The 18,912-nt window shown below is 39.1% G+C and overlaps 3 protein-coding genes across 7 annotated transcripts in view; 1 reads left to right on the top strand and 2 right to left on the bottom strand.

The window, feature by feature from the left end:
• Positions 1-7,060, bottom strand: part of pgap1 (post-GPI attachment to proteins inositol deacylase 1) — a 33,411-nt gene extending 26,351 nt beyond the window's left edge. The window contains exons 1-3 of the mRNA XM_042494034.2: positions 6,788-7,060; positions 5,132-5,285; positions 1,592-1,767 (exon numbers count right to left, since the gene is read on the bottom strand). Coding sequence (XP_042349968.2) covers positions 1,592-1,767; positions 5,132-5,285; positions 6,788-6,919 — 462 coding nt within the window. The 5' untranslated portion in view covers positions 6,920-7,060. The remainder of the gene's footprint in view (positions 1-1,591; positions 1,768-5,131; positions 5,286-6,787) is intronic.
• Positions 7,061-8,759: 1,699 nt separating this feature from the next.
• On the bottom strand, positions 8,760-14,545 carry maip1 (matrix AAA peptidase interacting protein 1). The gene is made up of 5 exons (XM_042494660.2): positions 14,189-14,545; positions 13,804-13,875; positions 12,675-12,801; positions 10,536-10,683; positions 8,760-9,525 (listed from the first exon to the last, which is right to left on the bottom strand). Exons 1-5 carry the CDS (start codon positions 14,501-14,503, stop codon positions 9,447-9,449), a joined length of 741 nt encoding a protein of 246 aa, XP_042350594.2. The 5' UTR covers positions 14,504-14,545; the 3' UTR covers positions 8,760-9,446.
• On the top strand, positions 14,463-18,607 carry tyw5 (tRNA-yW synthesizing protein 5). 5 transcript variants are annotated; one of them, XM_088082914.1, is made up of 8 exons: positions 14,463-14,578; positions 15,277-15,426; positions 15,546-15,615; positions 15,722-15,766; positions 15,852-15,989; positions 17,391-17,478; positions 17,593-17,709; positions 18,251-18,607. In XM_088082914.1, the coding sequence occupies exons 1-8, from the start codon at positions 14,490-14,492 to the stop codon at positions 18,559-18,561; spliced, it is 1,008 nt and encodes a 335-aa protein (XP_087939040.1). In that variant the 5' UTR covers positions 14,463-14,489; the 3' UTR covers positions 18,562-18,607. The 5 variants fall into 5 exon arrangements, with proteins under 5 accessions (XP_087939040.1, XP_087939038.1, XP_087939039.1 ...); XM_088082912.1 differs by having other exon boundaries at positions 15,704-15,766; XM_088082913.1 differs by lacking the exon at positions 14,463-14,578 and adding an exon at positions 14,722-14,892 and having other exon boundaries at positions 15,272-15,426; positions 15,704-15,766.
• Positions 18,608-18,912: the final 305 nt, after the last annotated feature.

Genomic DNA, 18,912 nt, shown 5'->3' with positions numbered 1-18,912 from the left:
ATGTTCATTTTAATTGCGTTAATCCTTGAGCTTAGATTTAGAAAGGGAATGAGATTCCATCGGTGTAGGTCTGATTTTATCTTCAACGATAATGGCCCATAATTTGCTTGTGACAATTTTGAAAGGTCTTTTGTTAGCGTTATTCCTAGATATTTTAATGATTCAGCTTCCCAATCAAGGTTATAATTGTCTTGCATGCTCTTTGGTGCAGTGAAGTTTAAAGTCATAACCTGTGTCTTTAATACATTGAGCTTGTATCCTGATAGGTTTCCATAAACGGCCAACAGTGTCATCAAGCCTAGGAAGGACTTCTCTGGCTCTCCCAGAAGAACCAAAACATCATCTGCAAAAAGCATCGCCCTCTGTTCAATCCCCTCCACCACAATACCTCTGATAGCATCACTCTGTCTCAGTAATTGTCCTAGGGGTTCAATAAATAGAGCAAAAAGGAGGGGGGAAATTGGGCAGCCCTGCCTTGTTCCCCTCTCCAAAGTAAAAGAGTCGGAAAGGTCTCCGTTAACCTTAATCCGTGTCGAAGGCTTATCATAAAGGGTCTGAATAATTCTTATAAACTTATCCTGAAAGCCAAATTTTCCCATAACCTTATATAAAAATAACCATCTAACGGAATCAAAGGCTTTCTCTGCGTCTAAACCTACAATCATTGCTTTTGTTTTGTCTTTCCTTATCTGTCCTAGAACATGTAAGGTTCTTCTTATGTTGTCAAGAGTCTGCCTGTGTTGGATAAATCCTGTTTGATCTAAGTGGATGAGATCGGGTAAGTGTTTCTAGTCTGCGGGCTAAAATAGATGTAAACAGTTTGTAATCAACATTGAGAACGCTGACAGGCCGATAATTACCACGTTCTTCTATCTTTTTGCTCTTTAGGAATAACTGATATAATTGCTTCCCTCCAAGAGGGTGGAAGTTCTCCTTTCTGCAAGACCCAGTTAAACGTGTTAAGTAGTAATGGTGATAGTTGTGGCTTCAAGACCTTATACCACTCTGAAGTAAAGCCATCAGAGCCCGGGGACTTACCAACCTTCAATTTAGAAATGGCTAAACTCAATTCGGAGAGAGTCAATTCAGATTCAGATTCTATATGAAATTATGGTAAAGCAAAATATAATAATCCAAAAATGACACATCTAAACTACTGCCAAACACAAAAAAATGTACCTTTTTAATATCTAAATAGAATATATACGCTCCATATCATGATATGAATTTTTCTTGTCATATGAAAAACGATACCAGTATTAAAATTAACAATATGATATAATATATGTAACACCCCTAGACAGACAGACATATGAATATTTGATATGCATTTGGCATGTTTACTGTTAGCTGTGAATTTTGATTGCATCTGCTTCTTGTAATTTTTGGCAGTTTAGGGTTTTGTTTATTCAACTGTTGCCTTGTTAACTCCTTTAACTACTGTGAGATGTGCAAGTCAGAGGGATTAATTATACAACCTGAAGTTTAAATGTAGAGGGTGCTGAAACGTGATACGTATCCCTCACCCACAATATCCGCCATCTAGAGTAAGTAACTCTGTCTGACAGGGAGATGATATTTGAAGACTGACCTTGTAAAGCCTCAGGATGGCCTTAATGCTCTCATGCAGGAAATGTGTTTGCCTGAGCAGACTGCCACCGTAAAGGGCCACCAGCTCCTCGTTGAAGTCCACAGTGAACACGTTGAAGTGGACACCTCCCTCTATGTTCTCAGCCTTCCTCAAGGCCACGGAGCCCAGGGAGCGAGCTGCAGGAGGAGAAGAAGACATTGGGTGGTGTCAAATGGGTTGATAAGGCTCGGTGTTTTTACAGACTGCAAAGTGCAAAAAGTGCGCAAAAAAAAAAAAAAGAAAGTAAAATCATAAAGATGATACAACCATATGCTCAGCGGCTCTGCCAACTGACACACCGCAATAATTATTTGTGCACAGCTCTTATATGCAAATTATTTTTTTAATATTTTGAATTATTGATAAAGAGTGATCACGTCGTCAGCTTTGTGGGATCCTCAGGGCAGTTATTCGTGACCTAAAAAAAAAGCTCTCTCTTTACAAAGCTCATTAAATTTACAAAGACTGTACTGTTTTCCTTGTGTTGAACACACCAGCAACACCCTGAACTTATTCACACCTACACATGCTGGTATATTATCAAGCTGCTGTAACTTATGATGTTAGGAAGCTTAAAAATACATCAGCTGGAAGGGTTTTATCTGTAAGACAAGAAATGTGAAGAACAGAGAGCATGGACCATCATCACTAACAGAATGTGTTTGTCTTCACAGTGCGGGTGTTGTCCTCCCACACACAACTGAGCGCAGGAACAGGGGGCAAGCATAATCCCAGTAAGGATTTGTATCATTCTGAGCATAACTAAGACGCAGAATATCTATAGCATAAACTGAAAGTAGTAGTAGTAGTAGTAGTAATAGTGGTAGTTTATTAAGTAATCACACACAACATAGCAAAGCCAAAAAAGTACTTACAATATACACTCTAATGTATAATAAGTGTATACATCACATAAACAGCACATAACCTGAGCTGAGTTAAGAGAAAAATACTATCCAAACCTACATGATCCTGTGTGAAAAAGTAATTGCCCCCCTTAAACGATGAGGTAATTGCGATTAATCATATTATTGTGGAAAGCTGAGTTCAATTCCACAGCCACACACAGGCCTGATTGCTGCCAGACCTTTAAAATCAAGAGATCACTTAAACAGAACCTGTCTGATAGGGTGAAGTCGGCCATGTTGATCCCAAGACATCATGCCGTGATCCAAAGAAATTCAGGAGCAGATCAGAAGAAAAGTAATTAACATGTCTCAGTCTGGAAAAGGTTACAAAGCCATTTCTAAATCCTTGGGACTCCAGCGAACCACAGTGAGAGCCATTATCCACTAATGGAGAAAGCACGGTACAGTGGTGAACATTCCCAGGAGTGGCCAGCCTACAAAAAGTACCCCAAGAGCACAGCGACGACTGATCCAAGAGGTCACAAAGGAACCCAGAACAACATCTAAACAACTGCAGGCCTCACTTGCCTCAGTAAAGGTCAGTGTTCATGCCTCAACCATAAGAAAGAGACGAGGCAAAAATGGCATGCATGGCAGTTCCAAGGCGAAAGCCACTGCTGACAAAAAGAGCAGAAAGGCTCGTCTCACTTTTGCCAAAAAATATCTTGATGATCCCCAAAGCTTTTGGGAAAATATTCTGTGGACTGATGAAACAAAAGTTGAACTTTTTGGAAGGAGTGCATCCCGTAACATCTGGCGTAAAATGAACACAGCATTTGATAAAAAGAACATCATGCCAGCAGTGAAACATGATGGTGGTTGTGTCATGGTTTGGGGCTGCTTTGCTGCTTAAGGACCTGGACGACCTGCTGTGATTGAAGGAACCATGAACTCTGCTCTCTACCAACAAATCCTGAAGGAGGATGTCCGGCCATCAGTTTGTGACCTCAAGCTGAAGCGCACTTGGGTTCTGCAGCAGGACAATGATCAAAAGCACACCAGCAAGTCCACTTCTGAATGGCTTAAAAAAACAAAATGAGGGTTTTGGAGTGGCCTAGTCAAAGTCCAGACCTGAACCCAATTGAGATGCTGTGGCATGACCTTAAAAAGGCAGTTCATGCTTGGAAACCCTCCAATGTGGCTGATTTAAAACATTTCTGCAAAGAAGAGTGGGCCAAAATTCCTCCACAGCAATGTGAAAGACTCATTGCCAGTTATCGCAAACGCTTGACTGCAAGTTGTTGCTGCTAAGGGTGGTTTAACCAGTTATTAGGTGTGGGGGGAATTTCTTTTTCACATGGGCCATGTAGGTTCAGATGGCTTTTTTTCCCCTTAATAAATAAAATCGGCACTTAAAACTGCATTTTGTGTTTACTTGTGAGTTATCTTATAAACTTATATTTAAGTTTGCTTGATCTGAAAGGGCTAAGAGTGACAAAGGTGCAAAAAAAGTAAGAAATTGGTAAGGGGGCAAATTCTTTTTCACAGCACTGTGTATATATGTGTGTGTGTGTGTGTGTGTGTGTGTGTGTGTGTGTGTGTGTGTGTGAAGAAGAGGAAAAGAGAAATATTGTATGGAAAGGGAAAATGTGAAATGTAATCGATTTCACATTTTCGAGCTTTGATTTAGGAGGAAATGCATTTGGTATTCTTTGAAATAAGCAGCAAGTTGTTTTTTTTTTTCTTCTTCAAATAACAATTAATCAATCATTAATTTTACCAATAATAAGTAAAGTGCTTACAATTTGGAACCCTACTCAACTGTAATTCAGCTTTAAAAAAAACAAACAGGTAAAGACAACACTTAGAATACTATGATAAGCAAAATCTAACACTATATCTAGTCTAATAACACAATATTGATACAAATATATTGCCCGGCCTGACTGGTCACTGCAGTTTTTAGTAAGCATTACCTAAACGAAAGTCAACAGCACGTTTCTTGAGGACTATTTTCAGCTGTGGATTAACACAAATATGGTGCTTAAGCCAGTATTTAAAGGAGCGAGACGTGTGTGTAGGATTTACTCAAAATAAACCACAGTGTGTATGTGTGTGTATGTGTGTGTGTGGTCATGGTAATAAAGGAACATGCCACCCAGTTCAATAAGGTGGCTCATTGATGTGCTTTTATAACATGCACCATCCTTTCATATCTTCAAGTATAATTCAAATAGTTAAATGTGTAGCTCTGGGTGTACATAGTCTTAAAATGATATAACAAAAAACACTATTGGAAAAATGTTGCAAAAGTTTTAAATGTGTGTGTGAATTCCATCACCACGTGCACGTTGATTGATTTGATGTGGTAAAGCTCTAACATCCACTGTCTTTAAAAAAAAAAAAAACAAAAACCAACCTGAAAGCTTGTGTGCAAAATTTTGGAGGACAATCCTTGCCAGTGAAGGACAGACTAATCAACAAAAAGCATGGAGCCATGCTCTTGTCCTCAAACAACCTCAGCACATCCACTTTCCACAAACACCCCTCTTTCCTCACATACATCTGAATGTCTTCGCTGTCCAAAGCTGTCACACACAACTTGCCTCGCTTTCTTCCTGTGCTTAACTCTTCATTCATTTTATGCACTTACCTTGTTTGTAACTGCCTGCGTTTCCAGGCAGGAAGAGCACAGGGGCACCGGTGAGTTTGAGCGCTCGGGTCTCCTGGGCGTACACCCCCTCTCCATACAGGTAGAGCCCGTACGCTGGGTACAATCTGGCCACACGACGAGGCAGCGCCACACGCTGTGAACCCAACACGCCCCCCCACACAGACACAGATTAGCGGGTGAAGACCTACAGTCACATCAGACACTTCATTAACCTTTGGTCACACCTGTAAACACAACACACAACAGTCTCACTATAAAGCATATTAAAGCAGCTCCAGCAGTGTGAACATCTACTCTAGCCTGCCCAGCTGTCCACCTCACCTGGTAATTACACTTAATGCCTGCAATAAACTCTAGTTTTATCTGACATAGGATGAGATGTTGAATTTCTAGCATAGTTGTCCCTGTAAAGAGAAGCCTAGCAGCTGTTTTAGCTAATGGGACATGTACTGTACAAGTGTTAGAGTACATCTGTGGCTGGGTAATATTGGTTAGAGATGAAAGTCAATTGATCAAGTCGCAAGTTGAATATATGCAACAACTTTTATATTTCATCAATTATTAAAATTCATTTTTAAAGCAAAATTGCTAAAAAAAAATGTGTTGTTTCCACCCTGTTTTTATCTTCTTTTTTGAACATAGTAAATTAACCCTTTGAAACCTTGAGTGACATCACTTTTCTTGCGCTGCTTTCAGATGCCTTTCTCAAGTATTTATATCTTTTGAACCCCATGCTATCTGGTGTGATTTCTTTCAAAACCTAGTTGAAAAAGACAATGACCAAACACCCCAATTTATTTATTTTTTGTTGCCAAAAATAAACCTTTTGCATGAACTAACCAGCATGTATGACAAAAGTGGAAAGTCACACAGGGAGGCTCAAGTAAAAATATTTCTTCAGCTTCCGGGAGAGTAAAAAGAACAAAACAACAACAAAAAAAAGCAAACAACAAAGACACTCCCCACCCCCCTCCTCTGTTAAATAAAGAACAGTCCCTTATAACCAAAAACCCACATCCTCTTGTCTGAATTAAGGCCGATGCCCATACAGTGCATTGCCCCCAGCTGTGCTCCACTTCTGGACAGATGAACACATTAGTGAGAATAAAGCAGGGGAGGCGACCTACATTGCATCACTAACACATTGACTAACAGCAGCTTCACCTGACCTGCAGCCAGTGTGGACCTCCTCACATCACCTCTTTACATCACCTCCTCACATCCTGCACAGGCTCATCTTCTCAGAGGATTCCAGGATCAGCGGCTGATCTATGGTTTTAACATGGTTAATTTGGGCTCATCTAATCCGAATCGCACAAACTCACGCACACGCCTCCAACTGCACGGGTGTGTGTGATTTCAGAAACCATTGAGTCCGGCGATTAACAGCCAACGCCAGCTACACACGGCGCTCCGTAGCGTTAGCAGGTTCCGGGAAATAGCTTCAAAGACGTTTGACAGGGTAATGTATGATGTATGTGCAGGTGGAAACACAGTACCGTTCGTGGTGTTGAAACCGTCGAACAAGACACAGTAGCTTCTGCCAGAAACAACGCAACAAGCTACGCTATAAGCTAATTTACAGGTAACGTACTTCGCGCGGTGTACAGTGCGATAATCAGCCCGGCTACTCACCCGGTACTCCGGGTATTCAAACATGTAGGTCATACTGCATCTGTTCTCCTCGAAGCCTGTCAGCAACTCTCGCAGGCCAACCGCCAGGAGCCCCAGAGCTAACCCGTAAAAGGCCACAATGGCGAGTTTCATGGTTCACTTCTGCCTCCGGCTCTCAGATATCACGGGTGTTTGGTCTCCATGTTGCCATTCTCGTTGTGTGAACTCCTCGCCGCGTAACACACTTCTCAGGTTGTCACACTCACCGGCTCAACATCACAACAGGAACCAGACTGTATGAACGGTGGTGATTGGCAGCTTTCTCAGCCAATGGGAGGAGGGAAGCTGAGAAAATGGACCAATAGGAGAGTAGACAGCGGGTGACACAATTATGTATCAGGAATTGCTAAATTTAGCCGCTTTTGAAAAATTTGTTTTTTTCCGTGCCATTTTTTTCAGTCTTACGACGGAGGATTAGGGCCACATTAAGGGAAAAAAATAATTATTTACGAGATTAAAGTCATTAGTTACGAGAAAAAACTCATTATTAACGAGAAAAAAGTCATTATTAATGAGAAAAAAGTCATTATTTACGAGATTAAACTCATTATTAACGAGAAAAAAAGTCATTATTAACGAGATCAAACTCATTATTAACGAGACAAATGTCATTATTTATGAGAATAAAGTCATAATATTCAAACCTGCTGCTTTTGGAGATACTTGTTAACATGAGGGCTACGGAGGATTTGTTTCTTGAGACACAACGAAACCCCTCTGAATAGCCCGTAGATGCATCCAATGATAACCCTGCAGTTGACCAGTTCAGCCATTTCCCCCTCCAGAAAAGCAGCAACATCCTCCAAGTCCGACTGGTTCTTTAAAAAGAAGATGTAATTTCTTGCATATTCTTTTTAAAGTCCTGATACTTATGATAATGTGATGCTGATGTGCCAAAAGATTAAGTATCTCCTTGTTTGTGAAACCTATCCTAAAATACAACTCAACCAAATCCTCCGTAGCCCTCATGTTAACAAGTGTCTCCAAAAGCAGTAGGTTTGAATATTATGACTTTATTCTCATAAATAATGACTTTTTTCTCGTTAATAATGAGTTTAATCTCGTAAATAATGACTTTTTCTCGTTAATAATGAGTTTTTTCTCGTAACTGATGACTTTAATCTCGTAAATAATTAAAAAAATTTCCCTTAATGTGGCCCTAATCCTCCATCGTAGTGTCTTGCAACTTTTTTTTAAAACTTTTTTAAATTTTGCTAATTTTTGGGCCATGTCTTGTTAAGTAAGGAGTTAGGAGCTATATTTATGAATATTAGAATTCTATATTTAAAATAATGTTACAGAACACATATACATAATGTTTTTCTTTCCCTTTTTGGTATTTTTAGAAATCAAGTCAGGTCATTTCCTTTGTTGTTTTTGTTGTTTACTATTCTCTTCTTGCTTTTTTTTTTTAAGATATTTTCTTTATTTTTGTTTCTAATTGATTGCTAATTTTTGGGTAATTTCTTGTTAAGCTGCTCATCACCTTCTACCCATGTTTTTAGAAAAGATTTAAGGCGATTTGCTGAAGTTTCAAATTAAACAGCATCATTACTACACAGGTGTGCCTAAGGATAAGCCACTCTCCTTTTCTTGGGAAAGGAGAAGTGCTCACTAACATTATTTATTAAGTTGTGACAAACATTTGAGAGAAGTGTGTCTATTAATCAGCATCTTGATATGCCACAACTGTTGGGTGGATGGATTATCTTGAAAAAGGAGAAGTGCTCACTAGCATCAATTTTAACAAATGTGTGGCCAAAATTTGATGGAAATACTGTATATCTGCATTAAAGAAATCTGACATCTCTAACTTAAACCTGTGAAAAATGGGAGCAAATCAAATTAATTGCATTCAAACTGTGTATATAGTAGTAGTAATGTAATAATCCTTGTTGAGTGTAGAAAACACTAAATGACATAAAGGCCACAATTTCCATTTTTCAAATCTTTAATGAAACAATCAGAGGTCTGCTGCAACTGCATCACGCTGCCACATGTACACACATGGTACTTGTGTGTACCTGTGCTCCAGTCAGGTGACTGCATTAGGCTGTGTGGGGAAAAAATAAAGACAATTTTCTTTTGAGTGAAAACAAATCTGGCACATTTCATTATAACGTCTTTCTACCACACAGCCCTACAAAGAGAAACAACACGGTTTCCAAAAACATGTGCAGCAAGATCAGTCCATTAATGTCACACAACAGTTAAAATAAAGCAATCATTGATTTGAAATAATAACCGTTTCCTCTGGCAACATTACTAAATGTACAAAACATTCCAAAACAAGTAGACAAACCTAGTCAAGTTTTGATCACAGTTTGGTTTTTTTTTTGGGTGGGGGGAAGGATCAAATACAGTGGAAAAAGATGATTATGCTGCAGAAAGTTCTGTAATAAGAGATCAGTTGGCTGATGTGTCTTTTTTTTTTTTTTTTTTCATTGAATAGTGGAATCCAAGTTTGTTCTGGTGCTTTCCTCCGACTTCCCAGTGAGGAAATTCATCATGTTTTCCCTCATCCGTTTTTTTCACTCAATTTCACGAAAGCAAATACTGAGAGGAATTTCATGTCTTTGAGTAGTTTCCATTGGCACCACCGCCTCAAATCAAAAGCAACTTAACCCAAAAGCTTGGAGTGTTCTATCCTCACAATGGTCCAGTCTGGAGTCACTCCTTTAGTAAACTCCCTTTGGAATCTGCCAGAAAACCAAGAAGAAAGGTCAGAACAAATACCTGATGGCACAAAAAGATTTGCAATATTATATGCAAAAGTCAGTAAACACTTAAGAAAGAAATACTCACTCTTTTTTTCTTTGTTTTGCACTTTGATTTCTTTTTTTTTGTTTGTTTTGTTTTTTAACCCTTTGAAACATGAGCAAATTAGCTAGATTTCTTTTAAAAGTATGGAAAGGAGGTGATGGGGAATTTAGCGAGAAATAGACCAAAAATAAGAAATTAATTAGTAACAAGTTACAAGATAATTATCTGAAGATAAGCAACATAAATAAATAAATGAATAAATAAAACCACAAATAAAAAGAAAGGGTAAAAAAAAAGGAAAACAATGAAAATTAGACATTGCTAAAAATGAAATATATTCCTTTTTCTAACACAGTTTTAAATATATAAGTGTAAGAATTAATAATTAGTTTTCTGGGCATATTTCCTGTATTTTAATGATATCTAATAACCCCCCACCACCTAATTTTCAGGTCACTATCTTGTCACCTTTTACTAATTAGTTTTGCAATTTGTGAGACATTTCTTGCCAAGTTGCTCATTGCCCTTTTTTCTCATGTTTTTGAAAGAAATCAAACCAGTTTTCTCAGGTTTCAGAGATTTGCATTCTTGTGAGAGACGTCTAAATGCAGCACAGGAAAACTGATGTAGAGTGAGGTGTTCAGGAGTTAATGACATAAGTTTATCTGTAAAATAAATTCATTTTGTAAACTTGTTCCCAATGCTAAACATGTCTGACAACTAACCCTTTAGGCTTTTTTTTTTATATATTTTGTAAACAATGTTTTCCATACATTGGTATCAGGTCATCCTGTAAGGTACAAATATCTATCAGAACAGACTACTCTCTGTGTAACTTCAGTTAAAGGTGGAGCAGGTCATTCGGTCATTCATTCTGTGTAGTAGTTGTATGGTAATTTTAAAAACCCCAATAAAAAGAGTTGGGAGAAAAGAAAGAAATACTCACTCATAGTTTGCAGTTAGCAGTCTCTTTGTTTCAAGTTCTCCCTCTCTGGAAGCCATCTGGATGTCCTGGGATCCCTCCATAAAGTCATCAGGAAGGTTAGCACTTGTCAGATACCAGAAACGCATCAGAATACTGACAAATTTTCTCCCTGAAAAGAAAAAAAAAGTACTAACACTGATTATCACTGCACAAATAGAAGCATTTGGTCTATTCCATTGCATGTCTGTCTGTCCTGGAAGAGGGATCCATCCTCAGTTGCTCCTCCTCAGGTTTCTTCATTTTTCCCCACTTAAAGCCCCCGGGAACCCAAATCACCAAAAACTTTCTTAAGATGTCATAAAAAAACAAGCTCTTTAAGATTGCCAACACTAAAAGGAAGGTGAGTGGTAAGTCACAGAAATACCACGCAGGAAGGCCAAATATAGATTTGTAGATGCCTCACAACTATTACATTTAGAGTCTGAGCTGCTCTCGTCTGGCCCCGATTTAAGGGTCCCAAAAACAAGTTGTAATGTTTATAGGAAGTCTTTTATTCCCTTTGCCATTCAGGCAATGAACACAGAGTAACTAAATCAGGGAAAACCACTACCTCCATTTTCTTCCTTTTTCCCCACAACCTAATGCAGTCACCTGACTGAGGCACATGCTACATACATGTACCACGTGTGTGTACATGTGGCAGCTTAATAGGGTTAGGGTTAGGGTTGCCCGATTGTTTTTATTAAAGATTTAAAAAATAAAGAATGTGCCATTTTTTACTCAACAAGATTTATGTTTACTTATTTTATTCTTATATACATTTTCATTTAAATGCAGCAATTTGCATTTTGGCTATCATTTTTCACAGGTTTAAGTAAAAGATCTACTATTTTTTATTGCATTCAATAGATATACTTCTCTCAAATTTTGGTAAAAAAAATCATATACACTATACATCAAATTATATATTTCAAATTATGTTACTGAACACACACACACACACACAAATTCCTTTTAATTTTCTGTTTTTAGCACTTTTCTCACTTTTTAAACTTTTGTTGCTAATTTTTAGTTTATCATCTCACTAAATAGTTTCTTGGTAATTTTCAGGTAATTTCTTGTTAAGTTGCTCATTACCTTCTACCCATGTTTTTGGAATATATCAATATAAAGCTAATCAAAAACTCAAAGTCAGCTGTCATTTAATGCTAATTTATTGATGCCAAACTGAAATCCATCAATGCTCCTTTCAATTGAGTGCGTTTGGAAACACTCACAAACAGGACCATTCGTAAATTTGGAGCGCTGTTGGAACACTGGGCGTGTCAGTGACTCTGGGAACTCTGTCTGGGGACATGGAGCAGCAAAGCACTGAACGGAGTGAATGTGTGATGAGCTTAACCATTTGTTAATTCACGGAGAAACAAAACACTCCTAGGTTTCAAACAACAGCTCTCTCATTTTACCATAGAGCGTCAGATTGGATCTAGAACCGCAGTCAGAGTCAGAGGGCTGGAGCTGATAGAGCTGTGTCACGCCCACTCTGCTTTGCTGCATGGTTGTCGTCGTGGAGACGACAGACAGCTGACAAAGGTGGGATCCAAGGAGGTGTCAATCAAAACACAATCTGCTTGCAAAGCGCCTTGCAAATTCACGCTTTTGTTCTTGGGAACAGTGTGGTCCTAAATAGCTAGCTGCTGACAAATGACCTCCGTACTCTGGTATTGCCAGGGGACGCAACTAAACTGTGCCATGGTAGGTGTGTTGCTCAGGACCTAAGGAGGCGCAGCGTCAAGAGTGACGTTGTTTCGTAAAGCGCCTCAGTCATTTTCCAGTTGGCCACTATCATTTTTAACAAAGGTTAATATAACAGGAGTAAGCTGTGCATTTGTTAGGGACTATTTTCTGCTGTGGATTAATACACATTTGGTGTTATAGTGATAATTACAGCAGCAGGCAGGAGTAAATTCAAACAAACTACAGTGGGGGTGTGTTGATGGTCATGAGGGAACATATGGGTCACTCAAGTGTTTTTAATCATTTTTGGAGCTCTATGGCACAGAAGAAGAAGGCTTTGGCTTGGTAAAAATCCCTTGTCAATAGGATCAGTGCATTGCTGATTTTGGTTAAAATTTTGGGCACTAAACACTTGATACTGACCGTTATCATCATAGTAGATTCCCACATCTCCTGGTATTGTGTACACGATCTCTTCAGGATCTGCAGAGAGAGCTTTCTTGTGGCTCGATGGCAACAGGTTGCATTTTTCCTCCAGCTTTCCAACCAACTGCAAAGACATGGAAATTAGAAAGACAATCCCTTCATACAAGCTCAACTGCTTGTTCAGAGATGCTTTTCTGCAATAAACATTATCGAAGTGAAAAAACTTTATCCTTAAAACTTTATTTTACTGAAAAATGTTGACAAAGTTTTCCTTAGTGGATATAATTTACAAACGGAAAAAAGGCAATAAATAGTAATGAACTGCAACATATTGCAATGCTCATCATAGCATAACATGTTTGAAATCACAATAAAATTGTATCAGGACTAAAGTATCTTGATAATATCATATCCTGGTGCCTCTGTTGATTCTCATCCCTGATACAAACTGCAAAAACATGAATAAATAAAAACCCATTCTCCACAGATCCCACATACCACCTTTTATTCTTAACATAAACAACCAGATCTCTCTGCTTTGTATCCAATGTAACAGAGATACTGAGACATACCTGTATACTCACATTTTTTTTGGCAATGCTCTAAAAATAACCTAAAACTAACCAAAGATCATACTTAGCTCGCCATCTAAAACACTGAGTAAAACAGAATAACACGGAGTAAATCCTGCTTTAAACTTTGTGGCAAACTCCTTCTCCTTGCCAGGAGACGTATGTTAAAGCATTGGATAAGTGACAAACCTGCCTCAGTCATGCAGCGGCACAGTGAAACATGTCATCTAATGCATCTGCGTTTTTTTTTTGTATAGATGGACTTTTTTTTCGTTGTCTTTGGTATCTCGTTTTTTAAATTGTTGTTATTATCGTCATCTTTTAAAATTTATTTATGTATTGTTATTAAATCGTTGGTTTTTTTTGTTGTTTATTTTTAATCTGAGATGTCTCTGGGAATGTGGAGAGCACTGTGCTGTAAAGATAAAAAAAAACAAAAAAACAATAAAAATCTATGTAATCTATTTAGGGTTATTTAAATCTATTTAATGTATAGTATGAATAGATACAGAATAGATCATGTAAGTTTGGACTTGCTGGGTTCCCATACTCACGTCTGTAGCCACGAGTCCTTCCAAAGCCTCAAACCGACACTGAGACAACAGTTTGGAGACATGGGAGAAGGCCTGCAAGAGTTACCAACATGACCTCAGTAACAGAGAAACAGCAAAACAGAACTAAAGCTGTACTAACTGCAGTTAAATGCAGATATATCGAGGCAGACAGTCGGAGAAAAAACAATGAGTTATTTCAACATCAAAGCTTGTAAACGCGCTCTTGTAGAACCCCAAATTACAGGCATGAACCTGAAAATAATTGTAATATAACATAATATGGGAGCTTTAAATTACATTTATTTTATATTTTTATTTTTTGACTGTCACGGAGGTTGAAGCTGGCTGACAACAGCAACTTTATCTCGATGATGTTTTTACAGACCTGTTTGGCTCCCTCCGTGAACTCTTCAATGCTGAAGTCTTTGTCAAAGTAAGTCCTGATCAGGAAGTAGTAGATTCGGGTCCTGAACCAGATGAAGGGGTTCGGGATGCCGACTACCACCAGACTCTGGCTGTGTCTGTTGCCGCCCCGCTCCGAGCTGTACGGCCGGGCTGCGGCTGCCACAGCGCCGGGACATGGAGACGACAGCCGCGTCTTACCGGACCGGTTCAGGACGATACTTTCATTTAAAAATAAACGCGTAAAGCTGAATGTTGACGGAAACTTGGAACAACCTCTCAACATGGGCAGCGACATCTTTTTTTCCTCTCGTTTTGTCCGTGCACTTGTATCTTCCGACGAGAAACAAACAGATACAATTAAAAATACACGGTAATGTAAGAAAAAATGAATTATGATGCCAATTCTTTTACATTTACCAAAGAATCATATCATTTTGTAATGAAAGGGCACGTTGCTTGTTTTTTTTGGGGTTTTTTTAAACAGTTGAATTTCACTCAGGCCTTTTTCCGTTTCTATGGGGAACACTAACAGTGTGACAGCTGTTTACACCACAGACTGGTTTCCTCTCAGTAACTGCTGCTTTCTGAAACCAATCATGTGAAATGGAGCAACAGGAAAAAGTAGCTGTGCCAATATTTTCACAAGTAGATAAGGAAATATTTTTGCGAGACATCTATCCAGAGGTAAGATCAGCCCTGCAGCCCCGTGTCGGTCCTCATGTATCTACTGTATCTGGCGGAGCCCATACACTGTATGTACACATGGACTGTATATATACAGTCCATGTGTACATAGGGGTATCATACACAATATCTAACTAAAATATTGAAGGAATTACAAATGGCCAGTGTTTTTGCAGCGTGACTGTCTGTCATTCTGTGTAATATTTGGATGTAATGTTCTATTTTTATTTTAAATTCTTGTATTTTGGGTGTCTTTTGAGTTCATTTACATCCATGAATGTAATATTTTCAATTGAAAACAAATTATCTTTCTATATATTTATATAAATAAATAGATAGATAGTTTAACAGTTAAATTACACCTGATGTTATTTTTCAGCGCAGACCAGCCGTGCTGAGAGGGATGTGTCTGGGACCATGCCTGGAGAAGTGGACAGTTGAATACCTTGGACATAAAGGGGGAGACAAGGAGGTGAAGATTCACGTATCCACTGTGCCACAGATGGACTTCCTTCACAAAAACTTTGTTTACAAGTGAGCTCTCTCTATCTCTCTCTCTCTCTCTCTCTCTCTCTCTCTCTCTCACACACACACACACACAAACACACACATCGATCATTCCTCCCTCCTCAGCTGCACGTCTTTTCTCACAGGACTCTGCCATTCAGGGACTTTGTGAAAAGAGCATCTGAGAGGAAACACTCTGACTTCTTCCTGTGTGAGGTGAGCATCATAAAATCAGGATATAGTGCACTTTTTTTACAGTTTGTAAAAAATGAAAAATTACAGTATGTAAAAAAAAAAGATAAAGTTCTTGGTTTTATTTCAGGATGAGAGCTATTATCTTCGCTCACTGGGAGAGGACGTACGAAAGGTATTAACTAGATTCGTTGTGGATTGTGAAGACAGAACATTAGGTTTTGTTCCTGAATTTTTGAACATAAATGTCTCCCTCACAGGAACCTGCTGATCTGAGCAAACAGTTCCCAGATTTGGCCGAGGATTTTCACATCCCGCACTTCTTTGAACCTGAGCAGTTTTTCTCCAGCGTCTTCCGCATCAGCTCCTGTGCTCTGCAGCTGTGGACACACTACGATGTGAGTCTCTACCTCTGTTTTACGTTTTTATTTTGACTTGCCGCCTGTCCGTAACACTGATTCACTGACCTCACAATCATGCAGTTTCAGGGCCATCGTGGAGGATGGCGTTGTGAACTTGCTTTTTGTGCAGCTCAGGTGGTGCATGAGTAGTATTGTTTTTAGAACTGATGATTTAGAGCAAGGCGTATTGAGGATAGGTCATTTTGGGCTTACCCTGGACACATCAGTGATCCTGGAGTGTTTTTTTTTTTGATAGATCAGCTCTATTTTAATGTTTTTTATGCACTCTGTCACCTTCTTTACATTAGAAGTACAAAAAAACCCTTTGTATATCAGTCTATTTTTGTTGGGAAGTAGAAAATGGTCAGTGTGGCCGGAGGCTTTATGTTTTTGGGTTGTTTGTCCATACTTCTCTTGTGAATGCTTTATCTCAAAAATGCTTTGAGGGAATTTCTTCAAATTTAGCAAAAATGTCCACTTCAGGATAAACTGATTTGATTTTAATGGTCATAGGTCAAAGGTCAAGGTCAGTGTGACCTCATCTTTCTCATTCCTGTGAATGCAATATCTCATGAACATCTTAAAAGAAGTTTTCAAATTTGGCACAAACATTCACTCAGTGATGAACTTACTAGAATTTGGAGGTCAAAGGTCAAGGTCTATGTGACCTTGCATCTGTCTCATTCTCGTGAAGGCAATAACACAAACATCTTGTGGTAATTTCTTCAAATTTGACAGAAATGTGCACTTGGACTGATAAGAATTTTGTGGTTAAAGGTCAAGGCCACTGTGATTTTGCAAAACAGGGCTGTGCTCGACTCACAATTATGCCGGTCAAATCAGATTTGTATGTTTAATAATAACATTTGACGGTTGTCTTTTTCTCCATATAAAGTCTGAACAGGCTCTGTGGGATAACAAACAAGCTAATGCCGCTAATGACAGATCATAAATGCGCAACAACATTTTTTGCTAGCAATGCTAACTGCACCCTATTAACTTGCTGTGAGCTGTAAACTCACCACTTCTTCACCTTCCTCTGTGCCGCTGCCTGCATGTCCCCATCTGTAAAGGGTAGCGTGAAAGCCAAAGGCACTCAGTCTGCAGCAAACCTCAAGGGGCAGCCCTGCACAAATTATGTTTTAGGCCAAATTCTGACAAAAATTCACACAAATGTTCTGAAATGATGAGGTTGATGACATTTTATATCCAAAAGATCCGAGGTCAACTGTGACAGCGTAATGTTGTGCAAAAACACCTCTCTGGCCATTATGAAACATCATAACTCAGGAACAGAAGGGGAGATATATGGTCAAATACTGAGTTGGTGACACTGGGCTTAAAACTGTTCTGATTATATGGACCCTGTTCTGAGCTCCCCCTCTTTCCTCCCTTCAGGTGATGGATAACCTGCTGGCTCAGGTGACGGGGATGAAGAGAGTGGTGCTCTACAGCCCCCAGGATGCATTGCACCTCTACCTGTCAGGCAAGCAGCTGTGGAAAGTTGACAGTTTGTTTGAAAGCTCAAAGCATAACTGTCTCCACCTAATTATATTAACAGGTTGGTATAATGCCTTTTAATTTGATCTGAATCCATCAGGTGATAAATCCGAGGTCCTCGACATCGATTGCCCAGACCTGACGCGCTTTCCTGAGTTTGTGAAGGCAAGGAGATTTGAGTGTGTGCTGGAGCCTGGAGATGTGCTGTTTATCCCTGGTAAGGCAAACTGGCCTCTTTAACCCTTTAAACCAGGAGCAGCAACATTTTTCTTGTGCTGCTGTCAATCTCTTTTCCCAAATATGTAACACTGAACCCTGAGCAAAGTGCATAATTATTTTAAAAAATGTTGATATTTTTCCCCAGTTAATTTTCTAAATACCCTCTCTCATTACTTTTCTTTTCTGTTTGCCTTTTTTTCATATTTTGAGGGATAGAAATAGGCTCACCTTCAAAGGATTAAATGCTTGTCAACACAGCACTAAGTTTTCTAAGGGTTAATATTTGATCAGGGCTGCCTAGTTTGACACGTTAGAGCAGGGACTAACGTGATTGACAGCTGCCATAAAGTCTCTTTAGCTCTGATTGGTTGTTTTCCTCCAGCTGTGGTAGATTCTTGCAAATGCCATTAGAAGCACTACGAGGAGGAGTAACAGTCTGAATATAGTGACACTTTTATTAAATATGACAAAAATTTGTCAAAGGTAAAAAAGTTTTATGTGACAGGCTTTTCATAATCCGGTGTCCCTGTTCTCCTCAGCCCTGTGGTTCCATAACACCCTGGCACTGCAGTTTGGTGTGGGTGTGAATGTGTTCTGGCGCCATTTACCTGCTGACAGCTATGACAGGAAGGACCCGTACGGTAACAAGGACCCTGTGGCTGCGACTCGGGCCCTTCAGGCCCTGGAGAGAGCACTACACACTCTGGATGAGCTCCCGGCAGATTACCGAGACTTTTATGGACGCCGCATGATCCAACGCATTCAAAAGCGGACCTACTGTGACAATCTGTCGAGCACAACGACAGAGGACAGCACATTACCCAGAAGTCAGTTTACCAAACCTGGATGAGTGTGCAGCAAAATGTGTATCAAATAAAAGACTGGTGTTACACTAATATTTATGCTTGTTTTGTCCATTTGACTTCAATCGTGGAAGTTGAATTTGATTTTAAAAGCATTGGGAAGTTGGGATGATCTATGAATTTTCAAAAATAAAATCATTATAGGGCTAATTTCAAGGGGATTAATCTTAAAGTGAAAACAACATCTACTTTTGTCCCCGCCCCAGATTTTCTGTGTTGGTGTCACCATTGCAAAGATAACTGGATCCCTTTTTCCTCACAGCTTTCCTAGCTAGCAGGGAACATTCCCTCAACATTGGCTAATGTTCCCTATAAGTTTCAATAATATTTTAAAGAAA

Source organism: Plectropomus leopardus, chromosome 10 (genome assembly GCF_026936395.1).
Source record: "Plectropomus leopardus strain MGB_pleo_1.0 chromosome 10, ASM2693639v1, whole genome shotgun sequence".
Classification (NCBI taxonomy): domain Eukaryota; kingdom Metazoa; phylum Chordata; class Actinopteri; order Perciformes; family Serranidae; genus Plectropomus; species Plectropomus leopardus.
This window is presented reverse-complemented; position numbering and strand designations above follow the sequence as displayed.

Coding starts and splice junctions, on each gene's coding strand:
- maip1 (XM_042494660.2), bottom strand. CDS start 14,503: ATGTCGCTGCCCATGTTGAGAGGTTGTTCCAAGTTTCCGTCAACATTC. Junction 13,876..14,188: donor TCACGGAGGGAGCCAAACAG/GTCTGTAAAAAC, acceptor TAACTCTTGCAG/GCCTTCTCCCATGTCTCCAA. Junction 12,802..13,803: donor AAGGACTCGTGGCTACAGAC/GTGAGTATGGGA, acceptor ATGTCTTTGCAG/TTGGTTGGAAAGCTGGAGGA.
- tyw5 (XM_088082912.1), top strand. CDS start 14,490: ATGGGCAGCGACATCTTTTTTTCCTCTCGTTTTGTCCGTGCACTTGTA. Junction 15,616..15,703: donor CTGACTTCTTCCTGTGTGAG/GTGAGCATCATA, acceptor AAAAAGATAAAG/TTCTTGGTTTTATTTCAGGA. Junction 15,767..15,851: donor TGGGAGAGGACGTACGAAAG/GTATTAACTAGA, acceptor TCTCCCTCACAG/GAACCTGCTGATCTGAGCAA.